This window comes from Epargyreus clarus, unplaced genomic scaffold (genome assembly GCF_041222505.1).
Source record: "Epargyreus clarus isolate Ecla_fem2 unplaced genomic scaffold, WU_Ecla_fem_2.2 ptg000003l, whole genome shotgun sequence".
Classification (NCBI taxonomy): Eukaryota; Metazoa; Arthropoda; class Insecta; order Lepidoptera; family Hesperiidae; genus Epargyreus; species Epargyreus clarus.
In genome coordinates this window covers 14,113,558-14,133,981 of record NW_027332211.1, presented here as the reverse complement: position 1 = coordinate 14,133,981, position 20,424 = coordinate 14,113,558, and the positions used below count along the sequence as shown (strand labels likewise).

Here is a 20,424-nt window from a genome sequence, read left to right as displayed (position 1 = left end):
TGTAACACAATTTACACGTAAGAACATAAAAACTATGTCGAGGACAGGAAACATTTTTATTTTCGGGAATGTATATTGTATTTAACAAAAAGTTTGTCGAGTATCAGGTGTAAAGAGCGACCGAGAGGGTCCGCATTGGCGTGGAACAAAAGCGAACGTTCAACCGCCACCCGGCATCATATCCGTTGCCACTTGTACATTTATTATACTTACACACTAAAGTAATGATTTTATATATACTCATCGCTCAGAGTGACATGGTTGTAAACCCTCAGTTGTAAAATGAATTCAATCATATCATATAATGCACCAATATTGATTCACGTTAACAAAATATGCGTAAATACAATTTTGTTATGGCAAATAACCCAAAGAGCAGGTTAGCCAAAAATATACATCACGTCACGACAGTTAGAGATGCCAACTGCGGGATTGATTCCCATGAGCAATAAAACGACCTCATCCTGCTTGGGAAATTTACCTTCGCTCCTCTCATCATGTAACGATAGAAACGTTACCTACCTAAAAATAATTGTCAAACTTATCTTTAATATTAATGAGTTCAGACCAAGCTATTCATTGGTCACGACGACAATAATTACGCCGAATACCTACATTAATATTTTTAAAGACACCATGTAGTCTGCTGTCGACCATGGAATTTGTCTCCCAGTTCGAATTGAACAGCAACCCTACTTGAAATCGATAATGGATTCGATTCTACCCTTGAGGATTAAAATCAACTGCTTCCTTTAAATAGGTGTACAAGAACTATGCAAAGAGGTACCTGTAATGTAACCTGCCTGATAACATTTAACAACAACAATTTAACATTCCCAAGAAAGGCAAGCCTGGGCGAAGACAGTGGAAAACTGTGCTTTATATCTATAATGTTCAATTAAATAGATTCTGCTACTTTAAGACGGATTTATGGTGGTGGTGGAAGAAACACACAAGCATGCGAAGTTTATTTCAATACGCCTTCAAAATTAGATTACAGGGTATTTAGGTCGAAACTATCTTGCACAGGTAGTATAGGTAACTTATTTTTACAGCGCGTTTGATTCTCCGAAATTGGTCATTCCGTACTAATACGACTCAATATGCGTGTTTTGTCAATTGATCCCTTTTATTAGTCGTTTTAGTGGGAAGTTATTTAGATTCTTATATTTAGTTCTTTATTAAAATAAATATACAATATTCATAATATTTACAGGCAGATAAACTCAGTGTTTCGACTACTTCAAATAATATCAGTGTTAAGCGCCCCTGGGTTTCGGTTTAAACGGAAGATGTTGTAAGGGAGACGTTCTTATTCTAGGTGTTCCAACTTATCCACAGGGGTAGTAAAGCTTTCGTGGTCAACTACAAGTGTACCCTTAGGACACTAGCATTATCTTGGGTTGATTGTAGATGTCCATGGCTGGCAGTTGCAACGAACCATCAGATGGACAGAACGCTTATTGCTTTGCTACTTGTGAAATATAGAAGACAACAATATACATACATAAATCTGATAAATATGTATTCAATTAGGTAGGGTACACAATAATCATGGTGACAAATATTATTTACCTAATTGCAGCGTATCCTCAATTCCACACACTTAGGTTTATTTTGAGAGTATAAAAAATGAAGAATTGAAATCGTGCCAAAATTCGAATAGACGGAATTATCTGATACTTCAAGAACTTGAGGAGCTTTTTTATTTTTTTATTATTTGTTGTATTTTAATCGTTTTCATTAGTAAATGAAACCCAGTAAATAAAAATAACATTAACCCTTAATTTAGTCAAATAATGATATCGTCCTTACGTATAATATATCATTTTGTAGAAAAAAAGAAGCAATAAATAAACCTTTGCCAACAAAAAAAACAGTAGCTGTCAAATCGTATTAGATAACCGGAAGTAATGTATCGTCTGCATTCTGCAATTTTTGTTGTTGTTTATAATCGTCGTGATTACATTCTCTTTGGTTGTTTACTTATAATTTTAAGGTATTGGCTGTTTTCAAAATTAAGTGTTCGTAGAAAAAAAGACCGTACCTACCCAGCAGATGCTACGTCGTTTTTTTATTTGCTTTATTTATCGTGATGTTGTAGATTACTATGTTATCATTACTATAAATAAAATAACATTTAACTAATAGGTACAATACATAAGGAAAGGTAAATTGTATTCCATGTATTTTGCCTACATGACTGTATATCTATGTGATTGTATTTTGTTTTTATCAATAAACAGTAGTGTATAATATCAAACAGCTTACGCTGTATACGTGGATAATACGGAAGATCCGTGTTGGATCTATAGTTAATATACAAAGCTACTTACCAGCTGCAGCATCCAGGGTAAAGCAACTGCTGCGGGACTTGACTACACCTACGGGAGACGGACCATCGGGCCACTCCATTCTCTCCTCCATAGCCTTCGAAGCACTTCTTTTGAACTGCTCCAAGAAACTGTCTATTTGCGTCTCTATACTCGTCGGAGAACTGGCCATCGTTTCCACCGATACAGGGGAAACAAACACAACACGCTCTTATTCCATTCACGACATTTTCGAGCCTTATACTTTGATTTTTAAATATGGATACGATTATGTCTCCAAAAACCCCTTAATATTTTACGCATTGCATAATTAGCCATTCTTCTAGCGCCGAATTTGTTCATCGACCCGGCTTTACGCACAATTTTATCAAAGAAGACCGCGATCTGCCGCACGCATGAAAGAAACTATTGGCTAGCTGAGCTGAGTAATATTACTACGGATACCGTTATGCTATATACGGCATCGAAAATAAAGAGACACCCACCGACATCTATCGATCGCAGCGCACAGCTGATTTTGATGGGGTTGCCAGGTTTGTAAAGTTTTGTCATTGCGTAAAAGTGGAAAATTTATAAATTTCACATGTTTTATGTTGCTTGCGCTATCTTCTAGTATATTTTGGCTACAAAAATTTGCTTACTGTGAGCTAAATAATGTTTTAACCAATACAACTTATTTCTGTGATATGCGATAAACATATTAGTGTGAGTGGCTTTCGCTGTATTAACGCGTATCGCGCTTGTGTGCGTACTACCGGCGCCGCGAGGGGGTCGCGGTCGCTCGGTCGCGCACGTTGCGTGCATTTGCTAGTGCTGCGCGAAGAGCGCGTGTAGTTCGTGACATATTGGAGGTGACTGGAACTGTCACGCACGAGACTACACCCGGCCTCATAATGTCAAGTGAGTCCCAAACTTTTCTCAATTTTTAATAGGACTTATTTAATCAAATTGATTTCAAATATTATTTTAACATTATTTAAATTCGAATATATTTCACACTATTATAACGTGATAAATTATAAATATAACTTGTTCTGAGGTTATCATTGATAATTAAGGGTAGATTTAAAATGTTATATTTTTTATCACTAAAGAGGACATAGGGTTCAATTATGTGCTTATGTATAGGGTTCAATTATATCCTCATTTTCTATTTCCTTAAAATATTTGTCTTAAAAATCTAATTATTAAATTAAATAGCATCATGATTCATTTAAAACAATACATTTGCTAATTTATATCATTTAATGCCGGAAAATTATTTAATATTTTTAGTACCTGTTTTAGTTAATTTGTAAATTACATAAATCTATGTTAATGTTCTAATTACTTTTGCAACTAAACTTACACGGGTACGACATAGTACCTATGTTTTTTGAAACCTAGAAAGTCCGGAGAAATGATGTTTTTCAAGTTTTGCTATGCAAGAAGTGTAACAATGATCCTGCATTATAAATTGCTATTGGTCGGATTGGTATTTGAAGGACGTCCTATTGATTTCGTTACATAAGTTTGTCAAGATTTAATTTATATCGCATTTACAAAGGAGGAAGATCACAGAAGAAGACACGTCCATAACGTATAGATCAAATTTGGAATCGATAAAAAAATCAAACACCCTTAGATACTATTTCTGCTTTATCAACTTTTCAATACATTTTAATTTATAATAGCAGAGAATAGAAATTTGATATTGGCTTAGAATACATGTATGTACCTATTGCAATTTCTAAAATTTCTCCCGATATAAACCAGTTCAACCTTGAACAGCTCGAATTTGATCTACATCGACGCCATCCTATACCTACATTATATAGTCTTGTTCGTGGTTCAACTGGAAATCATGAATTAGCTCGTTCTCAGTACGGCCTCACTATTACGCTCGTGTTATCAGATTAAATTCTACCCGATTGTAAACATACTAACACTATCACAGTCTTAATGTGTCTTTACTCCGTTTCTATCAGTATTATGCGTTATCAGCATAAACAAAATTGCAACGTTCTTGACCATGGAGTTTTTTCTTGATATTCCTTATTCCCACAAAAACGAAATTGGTCCATTACAATATAAAAATGCTGGTCCTCGACATTATGAAATCTTGCAGATTAAAAAAAAAAGTTTACGTAAAAGTAAATCCAAGTTTGTGACATCTCTTGTCCCTCGGCCGCCATTTTGACAAGGAGTGCATATCATTTTCACGCTCTATTAGGCAAACTATTACGTTGCACAGAACTTTTAAGAACAAGTATGGTCTCAAATTTATTTATCTAAAAGTTTGTGTCAATAAGTTTTTGCTGTAGAACCAAAATTAACAATGTTAATGACGAAGATAGATATTTTCTTTTATACCATTCATTCTAGAAACTTTCACAGAAAAAAAATCATCAGCGCATATTGATACAGGAGTTTTCAAGGAATAATTTCTTCCTTCCTATCTATTCCCTACATATTTCTTCATGATATCCAAAAAATATAAATTGCCTCCTCTGACTATTACAACCCAAATATAACTTTTTAATGAACTTCGCCTAGTTTTTTATAAGATGACAAGCAGTAGTTTGTTTATAAGCACCAAATTTCTTTTGTAGTCTGTCTATACGAGGTTCAATAAGTCACCAGAAAAATATTTATTTAAGATTAATGATAAATGACGTGAATTTATGTAATACAACATATTTTGATAACGTATTTTATTTAATTAACCTGTCGATTACACATGTTATTATTTTAAGACAGTTGTGGCTTGATATCAGATATTACATTTCAGCCGCAAAAATTCATCCGATCCGGTTGTGGCTATACCACTGGCGCTAGGAAAATATATTGCGTAACGTAAACAAATTTTAACATTAAGTAATTAAATTAAAATATATTAAAAAGGAAATATCATGAACATATCCAGAATATTCGTTTTTTTTTTGTTACTACAATATTCATTACGAATGTTTTCAATATTTTGTTTTGATTTTTGGATAGACCTAAAGAACATAAGATACTTGCAAAATCGAGCAGGTCCCTATTATCCGTGTGACGTATTATGTATAAGTAAAATACGTTTCAAAAAAGTTGAACGGCCTCGGATGGTGAATTTCTGAAAACATTCATACAATGTTGTTTACTAATTAAATTCCTAAATAAAAATATTTCAGGTCTGGTAAGCTAGATTTTTATAATGTAATCATCTTCTATCACTATAGTGAATTTTCGGATCAATTTAATTAGCTACGAATATCTTAATTATGCATTGATAAATGTTATAACAGCTTTCTCGTAGAACACGTATTATAAATATTTATTAGTAGATATTTGCTACGGTATTTAACCTTAACGTTAACTTGGTAAATTGCATTTTGGTCGTTATAGCGTGTGAGCTACACACACGAATTTAGAAAGTAAATTATCAGATTGGTTAATTTCTCCGCTTCAATGATTAGCATGTTACTTTTTGCCAAACATTTTGAAAAAACTGAATGCATCAGTATTGCATTCCTTTATTCCGTTAAGCGGTCGACTGCCCGCGTGGTTCCATCCCGCCGGACCGGCCGCACCTAAATAGAAACCGCAGGGACATTGCTCCCAACTCCCGACCAGCATCTGATCCTGCGCCTGCGCCGCTACTCTCAACTCTCGAGTGCCTTATTGGACTGCGTTGTGACGTTAACGTACCCGATCTAAAATTATTAAATTATACAGCAGCGTTAGACAGTAAAATTGAAATAACATCCTGGACTTTGCTCATTTAAGAAAATAAACCTCGAATGTTTTACTCGTTAGAAAAATACTATCATGCTTTTGCAAAAACAAACATGTTATGCAGATTCTGGACTAATAGAGCGGGGACTAGGCGGTATATCCTGAGTTAAAATAGTTTCAACAGTCTATATGTACAAATTAGAGTTTATAACTTTTACAGCGTCTATGTTGATTGATTTCGTATGATATAATCCGAAGATCAAATATAAATAAGTAATAAGTAGATCAATAATTATAAATTTAATTAAAACATAATATAAGTATAATATATTAAAATTCGTCAGAGTAGGTAATTGAGGTTATTGCTGCATATCGTAAAAGGTATATTTGTCATAAATTAGATCATGTTTATAGCTTTTAAATAAATATATTATGGGACAAATGAACGTTTCAAATAATATTTTTATAAGAGTTTAAACGAAATAAACATTCCTATACGATTATTTGTTTATCCATTCGCTTGCTTCGTAACTTTGTAGTTACGGGCAAGCAATAAACTCTTCACAGAAACGTAAATATTTAGACATTTTTATACAGATATATGATTATAGAATCGAGTTTTAGTACATAGGTGACATATTTTAAACTGATATGGAAACACTATTTATCAAAGAAAGATAGGAGGCGGAGGGAAGTAGATTATGAATCAAATATGATTTTAAATAGCCCGGTAAACATTATGAATATCTCCAGCGTCATCGACTTGAAAATAGGGGATGTTGTAATACTTAATAATAAGCCCATGATGTATGAGAAGCTTTTGTAAATTGCTAATGTCGAATGCGTGGGGATTGTTTAAAGAACGACGTCAACAGCACGTAGATAGAGAAGACTGATTGTCGATTTAATTGTGGAATGCATAGGCGTCTACGCTCCCGGCACCGAATATCTGACGCTATCCAGTAGTTTTATTTTCAATTTTATTTGTGTCGCGCTATTTTGGAACAGAACGTGCGGCACTTGTCCATTACATGGTGCCACTATGTGATGGCCCACGCGGCTTGGGCGCCGAGCAATATTCACGTGAATGTTTCATACGAAGACATAACATTTATGTCGTGTTCGTATTTCACCTTCATTTTAGTCCGTACTATGGATTCCTTACTTCATATTTTATTCAAAAGTGGAAGGTAAGATGCATACCGGCATCTTATGTCTGCCTCTGTATCCAATTCACTGCTTGTCTGTTTATTCATGGAAGCAGCTAAATTGATTTTAATCGGCGTTTCATTTGTAAGAGTACCTATTTAGACGGTTCATAGTAAAGCGTGTAAAATTTTCGCCCGGGATGGAGTCTCGACCGAAGTCTCATGTTGAACTTATTTTAAGTAGGTATATGTTTTTCTATATTTTATTTCCAATTTCGACGAGTCATTATTGACACAGAATATTAGTCTGGGAATCAATGACGCCAAAGTAAGCGTTGCACCACGTGCCAACAAAATTAGTATCATGTAGACGATGACGAACCTACGCAGTATCTTGTTTAGAACTAGCAAACTGCGCATTTCCCTAAACATTTCAAAACAAAGCGTTGACACAGCGTTAAAATATAAATTACGAATTTACATAACATTCGTAAGTACAATTTTCCAGTTATTTTAGATATTTACGTCGTTGGCAAGTGATAGAAATGTGGTTGATAAAATAATTTTCATGTTGTATCGGATCATTATCCGTCCGATCCATGCGTTTGCAAATTGCTAAAATAATAAATTGTATTTTTATCATCAATCTTGGACACTTATGGGAGAAATGTTTATTGAACTTATTTATTTTAATACGCCCATACATCTAAATTAAGACTAGTTAAGTGTCAAACATACTTTAATATATTAAATATATCAGTGTTCTGTGGTTGGAACCTGATCTAAAAAAGGAAAAAGACAGGAAATAGTCCTATCGTTGTTGGTCTCTTCATTTTGTGTTGTTTGGACTGTTACCGTCTTAAGTAATTCTGGTGCCAAATAGACATTTTATTTTGTCTGAGCCTAGGATCCATCCATTTGCGTCCGGTTGTGGTTTTCTATTGACATTGTGTATTGAACGTTGGCTGAAACAACTTTCCTTTCGCAGCTTAGGTTTATGGACAACGTTTACATAGTTGTTAGAAATTGATTTTGTTACATACTGTGTATATAGTATACTAATCAGTACCAGTTTTGCAGTAAATAGGACTAAATAATAATTTATCAGGTTAAAGTTTAATTAGTCGAAAATGTTAACATATAAACACTCCAATAAACTGAGATGGTATTATCACCTGTTAAATCCATTGATCGGTTGTAATTCATGTTTGCATGTAGGTAATAAATATGTGGCAGGTGGTAAAGTGAGTGGTAAATTTGTTTATAATATTGAAAATACTACCAGGAAGGAGATAGGTGCCAAATACATTATTGCAAGCTTCCAACTATATTTATAAATGTGTTTCTCCAGGATACCGTCTCGTAATTTTAGATTTTTAAGCACTTAGAATTTGTAGACTGTTGTATTTTTTTTGGTTCACTTCCCTCTTCTTATTTCAATTTTTATCTCGAAATTTTAGTACTGTAGAAAACCTGCGAAACTGCTACGAAAATTTCACATTTGGGCACTGATCTGCAAACTGTGAATTGGTTGATATATAGTGAGGTATAAAGATAATAATTATTTTATAGGTAGAAATTATACCAATAGACCAGTGAAATCTCATGAACTCTAAAACTCTATTAACTTTAGTTCGAAATGTTCACGATTTATTTGTTTCCAGACCGAGCATGGGTAACGCTTGCCACAAACGACTCCTACGGTCTCGGAGCCCTAGTGCTGGTGCACTCGCTGCGCCGCGCTAGATCCGCGTACCCTGCCGTGGTACTCATTACACCATCCGTCACTGAGGCCATGAGGTAAGCTTGGAACATACGCTCTTTGGGGAATCTAGTCGAATCTGATACTCAAAAGCAACTGTGGAGACAGTGAAACATCTGTGGTCACAGAGAAATTTATTACAATACAAATACAAAATATAAAAGAAATATAACAAATCGGACCCGAAATTTTAATTCAACGATTGAATTATTTTTATAAAATATAAGCATTAAGGCCACCTGATATAAAACAGTCGTAGCTGCCAATGGATGTCTTTCATCGACTGCAATTATTATACGACAATTCTATCAGCAGCCACCCCGTCTGACGTCATCCCGTTGGCTTAGGTTGGAACGCCTCATGTATTGCATGCGTCTGCTTTATCACATCCTTCAGATCAGAAGTCCTATAGCAATTCATATATTACTTAATAATTGTTCCTAGCCAAATGAAAGTTGTGCGGTGATATATTTACAATCAATATCGGATTGGAAAATTCAACCAACAATTTTTATTCTTAAATGTATTTGATAGGAATGATCTAGCATCTATCAATTGCTCGACCCGGCTGCGTTCCCAGGAACGTACATATATTTATGGCCCACTGCAAAGCGTGGGAAATATATATGATTACCAGTGCTAACTCATCCGAACCAACGCCAAGGGGATCGTTACATCCGTAAATCGTAATTTGAGTATTAAAACTTTCAAACATATATTATGACTTGTGTACCGAACGAATATTTGACGTCATCTTTCAATCTGATGTGGCTTGTGTAGCAGACGGTAGTAAAATTTCGATTTTCACCGGTCAGCATGCCTGTACCGATTTGTTGATAGCATTACGATTTTTACGAGTTTACGGAACGCAATATATACCGAACGCAATATATTTATATAGAACGCAATTCATAGCCGTGCGCAAGAAACATCTGTGACAGATGAAATAGCCGAAACGATTTTAAAGTAGCAATTTGATCTTGATTTTCCGTTTATTAAGTTAAGATTTATTTTAATAAAGAGTACGCATAAGTCAACCGACGTATCATGATGGAGATGAAGAAAGAATAAATATTTATTGTTGTAGCCTTACCGCGCAGTTACGAGTTCAGTAATTGATGTTCCTAACGAGTAAATTGCAAGCATCCGCTTGTATCTTCTTTTAGTTTAATGATAACATATGTGCATTGTTTTAAATCTGGTAAATTGGTGATGATGATGAACTTCCAATAAAATTCATAAAAAATTGATTTGATCATCATTTTTAAATATTATTAAATAAAGTTCGATTTCATTATTAATTGGCTGAGTCTTTGAAACCTCCTTAGAATTTTTTTCAGAGTAAATACGGAGTACAAAGTCTGTAAAAGACTTTCTGCAGTTCTAGTCAAATTAAATCATCGTAACTTTACCTTTTTGTTTACTAAAACGTGCCTATGATAAGTATGATAAGATGATAACGAACTTTCATAAAGTTTGTATATTGTAATTTGATCACACTCGATAACGTAGCAAATGAATCATCGCTATGAAACCATCACCATTTAGATTAGATTCTATAGTCTCATTCTTTAAACAGACTGTTAATTTTAGTACTGTATGAAAGTAAAAGGACATCCTACAGAGTATTGTAACATAAAAATCATGGGCATTTGTTACTTTCAGGAACCGCCTTCGCGCAGTATTTGCTGAAGTGGTGATAGTAGACGTGCTGGATTCTAAGGATGCGGCACATCTCGCCTTACTGCAGCGGCCGGAACTTGGCATCACCTTCACGAAGATCCATTGTTGGAATCTCACTCAATACGAGAAGTGCGTCTTCCTCGACGCTGACACACTGGTAAGTTACTTAAAATACAAAAAAAATAATTACTGAAATTAATTAAAAACTGTACATTTCATTTAGATTTCCAGTGTTTTGGTTCACCTCAACAGCAGAAATAAATTACACTAATTTTAGTACTCGCTTTGTATCTACAAAGTTTTAATTTATCAATTGTATTAATAAGTACGTATTATTATTCAATATTCAATAAAGAAAGTCCATGTCATTCAAGTGCATGTTTTTATACAAAAACTGCAATATTTAGATGAGACTGTATCAAACTGCCATTACGATAAGTCTTGCTCCGAAAGATAAGAGACTGTTATGATCCATTCTTGACTAGTAACAAACAGTTCTTAATAGTAATTACGACATTAATCACGATGTAATTTATAATAATTTAATACATAAAATAATCATTCATTTTTCTTAGAAATCCTACCTTACGTCTCGTCTTACGTCTGGTATTTCTCAACATCTGATATTTCCGGGAGAAGAAAGTTTCTTAACCATATTTATTTACAATTTCCTGATTTTTGCACAGATTAATAGGCCATTAATCGGCACGTTTACATAAGCTATTCCGGCTTCTAATTGTTTACCAGGAAAGTCAATGTTACCGGATGTAGCCGTTAGCACAGTAACACGAGATGACGAGACACCGCCAACCGTGGCCCAAATATTTGTTCCTGGCAGTTTTGGACCTGCTCCAAATTCATAATACACTTTCATTCTAAGATTTTTTAACCGTGACAGACATTATGAAGTGTTTTTGAAGCTGCACCTCAAAGTGGTAGGAAACCAAATCCGAGGCTTCGTACCGAACTTTAATTTAAATCAATCGAATTACATAATATATGCGAGGAAAGTATAACAACATTCGGATTCAATAACAGTCCGCGTGATAACGTTTTGATGGAATCCATTCACTTGGGCACTGTTTTTTTATCGTAGGTTAATGTGTCAACTGGTGCTTTATCCACATTGAGATAAAAATACCTACACGATAAGTAAATTAAGAATTATTCACGTGAAAAGTGTCGGTAAAATGCTGATAAATATAATAATATAATGATAAGTATTTTTTTATGAATAGACTGCGCTATCTTGTTAGAAAAATCTGTTGTTAATTTAAATAACTGAACATCAATTATTGGAGTGATATTTTTTTTCACCTAATTATTTACATATAATTGAAGTATTTTTAGTTGTGGTTTTTATTTCAATTAGTTTACATTTGAAAAGTTTTTGTGTTATTTAAATATTCAGTTTTCACACTAGTATTGCTTTTAGCTTAAATCTTAATATATTACAATACTAGTGGTGCCCGCGGCTTCGCCCGCATTTTAAAGATATAATATGACATACATAAAACAGAAAATTCGTACTTTCATTGGAATGACAGTGGTGCCATCTGTCGAAATTTAGTCTTACCAACTCCCAAACCTTCGTGGGCTCTTGGACAACAACTCTGCAAAAGATCATCACATGATCAAATGCATAGATTCCGATTCTATAAAATGTATATAGACAAATATTCATTTTTATATAAATAGATAGATGATTAACTAATGGATAAGTAAAGTAACTGTAGGTAAAAACTATCCTATGTCCTTTCTCGGGTCTCAGACTATCTTTGTACAAAATTCCATTCAAATCGGTTCAGTGGTGTAGCCGTGAAAAAGAGACAGACAGAGTTAATTCCACATTTATAATATTAGTAAGGATTAGTAAGGAAGTAAGGATTTGCTGACGGATACATAATTTCAGTGCTTGTTTGATCCTGATAACCTTTTTTTTCGCTATCCTCGAAAAAATATCGAAGATAGAACGATTCTTAGGGCCTCGATTTTTTGTGAATCGATTTATTGCACTTCGATTCGAATCGATTCAAACATCGATCTTTTCCGGTAAGAATTGCCACCCCTATTATAATCCCAATAAATCTATAAAAACAAATATAATGTTGCAACCGTCTCCGATTGCAAGAACTCATTAAACTCATGGTTATTTAGAGTGTGCCAAAAGACCCACAAACGTAGGTATAATCCATTACCGGGGACCGATTAAAGAAATCGACTTTTTTGGTCAAAAAGATCGCTTCTCTGATTAATAGATCTAAGATCGCTATCCCTAGTTCCTGTGGGATTTCTGGAATAAAAACTATCCTATGTCCATTCTAGGTTCTCAGACTATCTTTGTACAGAATTTCATGAAAATCGGTTCAGTGGTTTAGGCGTAAAGAAGAGACATACAGACAGACAGACAGACAGAGCTACTTTCGCATTTATAATATTAGTAAAGATTAGTAAGGATATCGATTAAAATAATCGACTTTTTGGTCCAAAAGATCGATTCTCCGATGAATCGATCTTAGATCGCCATCCCTAGTTCCCGTGGGATTTCCGGGATAAAAACTATCCTATGTCCGTTCTCGGGTCTCAGACTATCTTTGTACAAAATTTCATTAAAATCGGTTCAGTGGTTTAGGCGTGAAGAAAAGACAACCAGACAGACAGACAGACAGACAGAGTTACTTTCGGATTTATAATATTAGTAAGGATTTATTTGAGCCAACTCCAATTCAGAAAAAAGTATTTCGAAAATAAACTCTACATTCTGGCGCTAATGAAATGTCGGTATATATTATCTAAATATATAATTTATATGCTGCAATAGTAAATCCTAATTCCTCCTGTCCACACTTGTAATTGCACGTATACCATCAAATTTTGAATTGGACTTTACCGCGGTTTAAGTTTTTAAATTTATAAAACGTTCTTGTGGCATAGCAAGGCTATAGGGGGAGTCTTTTAAATTGTATTTTTTTATCCACTCGTTATTATTATTTAACAATTAAATTAATACTTAGGTACTGCTCGTTACACATATTTTAGAAAGCCGAATTTGGTCACTCTATCAGGACACTTTATTTTTTAGATTGTGCAAAACTGCGACGAATTATTCGAGCGAGAGGAGTTTTCTGCCGCCCCCGATGTCGGCTGGCCCGACTGCTTTAACTCTGGCGTGTTCGTCTTCAAACCCTCTGCCGAAACTTTCGCTAGTCTGATCAAATTCGCTCAAGAACGAGGCAGTTTTGACGGTAAGATTTTCAGAAAATACTTCTGTATTTATTACATTACTTATATTTTCATCCAAAATTATATAAATCTTCCTTTGCTGAGAATAATAATGGAAATGTTCTTTGTTTGTTATTTGTTCTTCATTTTCTGTTTTTCAATAGTTTTCAATGCGCTTAAAATTTACTTTTGCCCTCAGGTGGAGACCAGGGTCTACTTAACTCATACTTTTCTGATTGGGCACATGGTGACATTAATAAACATTTGCCGTTCCTCTACAACGTCACATCAGCCGCCTTTTACTCTTATTTGCCTGCTCTGAAACAGTAAGTCATTTTTAATAGAAATTGCTGTTAATAAAATAGATGTCATTTTTGTTGTTAAATTCATTTAATAAATTTCTTGCAAAGTTGATAGTCCGTTTTGTCTAAATCTAATTGTTTCTACATGATACATGTTTAAAATGTATCTATGATTATCTTTATATGTATGACTTTAGACCTTATTTTTTTAGAATAGCTTTTTTATTAATTACTTCTTAATTTTAGCTATGGGCAGAACTTAAAAGTCATTCACTTCATCGGCGCAACCAAACCTTGGCTGCAGCAGTTCAACTGGGAGACTAGAACGTCTGAAGCTCCGCAACATTTGCGGGACTTCTTACAACTCTGGTGGGACATCTTTGTCGGCCATGTTCATTGCGTGCTTGAAGACTCTATGGTGAGTGGCCTCTAATCATTCATTTATCGTTGTCATGAACACTGATAATTCTATTATTATTTTTTAATTATGATTTCACGATTATGTCAGAATTTGGGTGACAAAATCGGTTTACTGGTATCTACTAGGCAGACCGTTAAGTACAATATACTTGTTTGCAAGTCAATGTTATAAACGTAATATTAATAGCAGACACGTTTCAGAAACTAAGTACTAGGTTTTTTATATAATCAAGATCTATTTTTATCATGCCCTTTATATAACTCTTAACCGATTGTTGTTAATTTATTTATAGTTTCATTTAATTTAAATTTATATTTTACATGCGGTTTGCTTTTATAATACGCAATCAGTAGGTTAGGTATCAGATCGGATGTCAGACCACAAGGAGTCGTAATCGATACATCGTAGCCTGTGGTTGCTTAGCTCATAACCGCAGGTACACCGCGTCACAGTCCATTCGCGCGCAGTAAACCGATCCATTGTCACACCATCTTCTGAAGTGAACATTACAACATGTTTTCCAAGCATTCGCAACGGGATTCTAAAATTGCAGAGGTGAGAATAATCAAAAGTTTAATACTGATTCTACTTAGTTATCACCTCATCTTTTTAAGTGTTTCTGTAAATTTTGTACAATATAGGTACTTTTGATTTTAAATTGTAATATTTTTGCCTGATTTCTCTTGAGTGACTAAAGCGCTTGCAATTTTAAGCTTTGTGCACCGTATCCGCTATATTTTTGCACCGTTTGTGAATTTATTGTTTCTGTGTTAATGAACTAAACATTTCTCCAAAATACTAACATGTTCTAACTTTGAAAGTACTGGCTCTCTCGATCGCTTTCTGCACGGTTTAATAAATTTTTGTTTGGGATAGAGTAGATGGTGTTGGTATTTTGGTGAAATATTCACCGCGTTATCTGCATAAACATACAAAATCAAGTATAGAATCAATAAATAACTTACATATCTAAATTTAAAAATCTTCTAATCAATGTTCTTATTTCGTATTATTATATTGACATTTTTTTGTATGTTTATATAGTGACGCCAATTTTGTATATAAAATACATAAATACTAATAGCGCTTGGACAAAGCTTTTGCACCGTTTATTTAATACAATCGTTCGTGTGTAAAGCTTAGTTCAAGTTCTTTGCATGCGTTTCCACTGAGCTATTTTGTCACTTCAACCAATAGGTTGAGATTGAGGAAGCCCTCCCAGCGGCAACTTCCCAAGAAGGGTTCCATGCTGAGCCAAGATTGGACTCTGGTCTCTATGAACCTATTCTGGACCCAGAATCAGAGTTTCCTTGGCACCACCCAGATGCCCAAATTCCTTATGTAGAAGTGAATGTGCCAGAAATCGACGTTACACAATATCATGATCCCTGGGATATCTACAGAGGACATATTCCGCCAAGTATTGGAGATTCAGCTCCACGCCAGCCAGAATTTAAAAAAGCAGAAAATCATGAGGAATTGAGAAAATACGCTTGGGATTATGTGTCTCCCCAGCATCATCAAACAGATATCATCCACCCGGATGTCCAGAATATATGGCAACCTGAAAATTCCCAACAAAATCAAGTTGAACATTTTGATCATAGTCATCATGATTTCAGAGGCAATTTGTGGGAATATAACCCACATTACAATTATAGTCAAGATCAACAGTATTCGCAAAATCATCAACAGCCACCTAACATTCAAAACCACCAACCGGAACAACAGAATCAACATCAACACAGTGCAGAGACTTTCACTCAACACACTCATCACACACAACGTCATCAAGACCAGTATTCAGAACACACACAACAAGATAATCAACCATCATACAATTACGATCCAAACCTACAACTCCAACAAAATACTTTTCCACATGCACAAAATGATCAAATCTCAGAATATATGTTTCAAAAAGATTCAGAGAACGTTCATTATCCTACACATCAACAAAGGGTGGAGTACACTTACTATGTTCATCATGATCATGAGAAAGCGCGAGGTGGTCACACACACAACACTGAAACTGAAGAGACTGAAACAGAATCTAAAATTAATGGCTATTGTGAAACAGATTGTGAGGTTTTTGAAAATTTAAGACCCAGGCATCCCTATGATGGTTTTTATTTGAGGCATCGAATGACCATCGATTCCCAAGGGAAGAAGATCTGTACACATGAAGTACCTCCTACTCCAACACCATCGCCTCCAGAAAGTCCAACTCCTATGGAGAATTCATTGCAGCTAACAGAAGAAGATGATATAGTTAGTCAGACAAATGCTATAGAAGACCAAGTAAGTCCACCTATTAAAGATGTAATGATGTAAAAAAACGGTATGTATGTTTTATTTTTTAATGCATTAACACAAAATTTGTAAATAGTGTTTTTCATACCCAGAATTACACTTATTCCGGTCTCCATAATTTACTACCACGTATTAGTAGATATTAGGTTTGAGCTGTTTTGCATGCCAAGATTTTCTGATAATCTATATTGCACGCGTTTCCTGTTATAACACGAGCTAATTTCCTATCCACCAATAGAAAAGTTATCAACGAGTTCCTGCTATTAACATTCATTATAATAATACAGATTCTATCTTATTTCAGACTGGTGTTGCGGGCAACCTGGCTCGCGTTGTTCTAGGCGCTGGGGCCCAACGAGAGGCTCTTGATGATTTAACACGTCGTCAGGGATGGGAAGCGGGTAACATAGATTACATGGGAGCTGATGCATTTGATAACATCTGGGCTAAGATTTCCCAAACTTTAAGCCAGCCGCGATCTCCGTCCCCTAAACAATCGACACCTCCACCTCAGCCACCTGCACCCGCAGCGCCGGTCGAAGATGTGCCACGAGCACTAGAAACATCTGCTGTTAATATACCAGAAGAAATACACGTCGCGGCTCCTGCGCCAGTACCCGAAATTGCCGCAGATCTTACATTAGTGGCTCCTGTTGAGACACCTAAACTACCAGAATCTCCAGCTCTGCCTGAAGCGCCTGCAGAAATAAGGCCTCCCACACCTATTAATGTTCCTGAACCAGCTGTGAAGGCGCCATCTCCAGCTGCAGTTCCTGTAGCAGCACCTGAACCTGCTAAAGTGGTTGCTGCAGCCGCTCCAACGAAAGAACTCAAACCCGCGGCCCCGGCTGAAGTTCCTGCCGCGGAAATTCCTGTTGCTACACCACCTGCAGAGCCAGAAAAGCCATCTACCATTCCGTCCAAATCACCAGAACCTGCGAAAAAGATCGAGGATGCTGTTTCTGCGGTACCACCAAAAGTTGTATCTTCACCGGCTAAGGCGCCGGCCGCTCCTAGCAAGCCTGAAGTCACACCCGAAAAAGGTGCTTCTACAACAGACAGTCCCCCCCTAGCTAACACACCCTCGAAGGAAGAAGTTCCTATAGTTTCTGCTGCTAAATGTAAGTAGAAAGAAAAACTGCGCCCGCCGGCAAATCAAACGGCTTTGCACTCTCAGATCTCACCGAGTTCATTTTGCAGTTTTCATAGTCTTATACTAATACAAATTATAGTTTAGTGTCATCTGTTTTACGAGGAATGCGAATGGATCGTAACAACTTTTGTACAAATGTTTCTCTGCGCTGTTCTCGTAAATCGATGCATTCATAATGTTTTTTTGTGCCGTTTTGTGTTTTTTCTTGGTTTTTAATGTTATTTTAATGATCGTACGTTTCAAAATTCGTTGTTGTTTCACCCAGCTACCGAGGAGGCAGCCCAAGAGACGCGGCTTTGATAGAACAGGTAATAACAATATAGTACCTGGACACAACACAACGTCTTCGATATCAAAAAAAATATATTACAACCATTGATGCAAATCTAAAAGTAAACCGTATGAAAATTCTGTAAATAAATTTAATTGGTGGATGTTGGGTTGTGTCCAAGTGGGTGCAATATGTAGGAACTGGTGAACGTCAACGACTCACGAAGCTATTTCTGGGATTTAAACGGACCTCCCCACGAACAGACACCTACTTGACCAGGAGGCGGAATGAGTTATTACTGCGCGGTTATCTTTGCTGCAACATCTGTTAAAAGCATTTCGTACCTAAGCCCATTATAATATTCAAAGTAATTATAGAAAGCAAAGATTTCTGTATTCCGTTTTGTGATGCACTCATGAGTCATAGGGAATTGTTACAATTGTAAATAATTGTACGCAATTGTAAAACAATTTCTTAGTTTTGTTTTCTTTTTCGCTTTACATGATCGTTTCACACACATTGCAAGGAACATTATTAAATGCTTTTCACGGAACACTATCACTTTTATCACAAAGTAGTGCCTAACTATTTTATTTATATACATACAACATATATCTACATACATAATTTCCACGTAAATAAATATTTTTATTAATAAATTGAGGATAATTAATAGTAATCGATAACCAAGACTTTTTTTAAATATAATAGTCCTTGTAATGTCGGCTTCGAACTGCGCTAACCGACACAGACCTAACTTTGCATAACCCGCTTGCATTTTCGAATTAACAACGTAGCTCTGTTTTCCCTCGACTTTGTTACAGGCCCTAACCGAGCTTGCTCTCTAATGTGAACGCCATACTAACGCCACGTCTAATCCAACGAGAGAATAAAGGCGGGAATAACTTGGTTGTGTAGCGGAGGAGCGTCGCAAGCCGGCAGGGAAGCTGCAGCTGCACCCCCCCGCCGCCGCCGACCCCCTCCCCACCCCCGACAGCGAGCTCGAGGACGCGGCGACGCTCGCGCACGCCATCATCGCCAGCGAGCTGCGCTCGCCCACCGTCACCTCGCCTTCGCCTCCCGCCGACCCCGCTTCGCCCCGGCCGCCGCTCCAGGAGCAGCGGCTCTCCGTCGAGGAGCCCGAGCTGCCCACGCCCCCGGTGGGCGCGGTGTCGCTCTCGCAGATCGGCGTCAAGCCTCAGCCCAAGGGCAAGTCCACCACCGCCGCCCAGATCGAGTCGTCCGTCACCGAGGCCGCCGCGGACGCGCCCCGCAAGAAGGTCGTCAAGAAGGTGCTCAAGAAGGAGGGCGCGGCCGGCGGCGAGGCGCCCGTGCCGCCGCCGCGCAAGAAGGAAAAGAAGCCCAAAGACAAATGAGCGCTCGCGCCACGCTCCCGATAGTTCCTCTGTGCCATATGTAGCCTGTCCTAAGTTAATGTGTATTTAATTTTCGAGTATGCTTTCATGTGCCGCGTAACTTTTTATACTATAGATTTAATTTTTACTACTCTCTCTTACACGTCCATATTATTGTATTCTGTCTACTATGGATTTTTATACGATATAATTTTTTATTAATATTTGTATCGATGATAATGATTATAGCTATTATTGGTTTTTAACAATTGATTACATAAATATTTTGCCAAAGTGTCAGACATATTTATCGAAAATACAATTTTTGTAATATAAAATTTTTGTATTAAAATATATTTTGGAATAATTCTGTTTCTTATTTGGAAGTCGGTAAAGTAATTAAGTACCTACTGAGTTCGATTATTTTTAGACACCGCTACAAAGCTACCTAGTAGACCGTAATATTAATGTGCTTTTGGTGGTTCCATCCGGTCACCTGAATTGTTGAAGGAAAACCCTTCAACAATTCCGGTTCTCGAGGACTAGAACAGCTGTGATATACCCTACATGCAAGGAGAAAAGATTCAAAATGGATCTGAATACAAAAATCATGTATTATTGGAGGTAGGTATGTTAATTATAAAAAAAAAACATTTTAAGCCTATATTTATAAACATGACAAAACATTGATGGACTTCACAATAATTGAACTATGTGTAGGTAAAGGGGACAGAAACTGTTAGATTGCATAATAACTGGAAACCC

The 20,424-nt window shown here is 36.1% G+C and overlaps 2 protein-coding genes across 14 annotated transcripts in view; one reads left to right on the top strand and one right to left on the bottom strand.

The window, feature by feature from the left end:
- LOC140754916 (guanine nucleotide exchange factor DBS) overlaps positions 1–2,754 on the bottom strand; it is a 115,168-nt gene extending 112,414 nt beyond the window's left edge. For 3 of the 4 annotated variants that reach the window (XR_012103723.1, XM_073090119.1, XM_073090131.1), the window contains exon 1: positions 2,337–2,753. Coding sequence is in view for 3 of the 4 variants with exons in the window: in XM_073090119.1 (XP_072946220.1) it covers positions 2,337–2,505 (169 nt within the window). In the remaining variant the exon portion in view is untranslated. Of the gene's footprint in view, positions 1–2,336 lie in introns of all 4 variants that reach the window. The other variant, XM_073090075.1, reaches the window with a different exon arrangement.
- Positions 2,755–3,072: 318 nt separating this feature from the next.
- Positions 3,073–20,026, top strand: LOC140754863 (uncharacterized). Of its 10 annotated transcripts, none has more exons than XM_073090050.1 (10): positions 3,073–3,233; positions 8,842–8,977; positions 10,605–10,779; positions 13,705–13,867; positions 14,044–14,170; positions 14,393–14,564; positions 15,765–16,868; positions 17,185–17,923; positions 18,299–18,341; positions 19,223–19,361. In XM_073090050.1, exons 1-9 carry the CDS (start codon positions 3,227–3,229, stop codon positions 18,331–18,333), a joined length of 2,658 nt encoding a protein of 885 aa, XP_072946151.1. In that variant the 5' UTR covers positions 3,073–3,226; the 3' UTR covers positions 18,334–18,341; positions 19,223–19,361. The 10 variants fall into 10 exon arrangements, with proteins under 10 accessions (XP_072946151.1, XP_072946133.1, XP_072946157.1 ...); XM_073090032.1 differs by having other exon boundaries at positions 17,185–18,001; XM_073090056.1 differs by having other exon boundaries at positions 19,129–19,264.
- Positions 20,027–20,424: the final 398 nt, after the last annotated feature.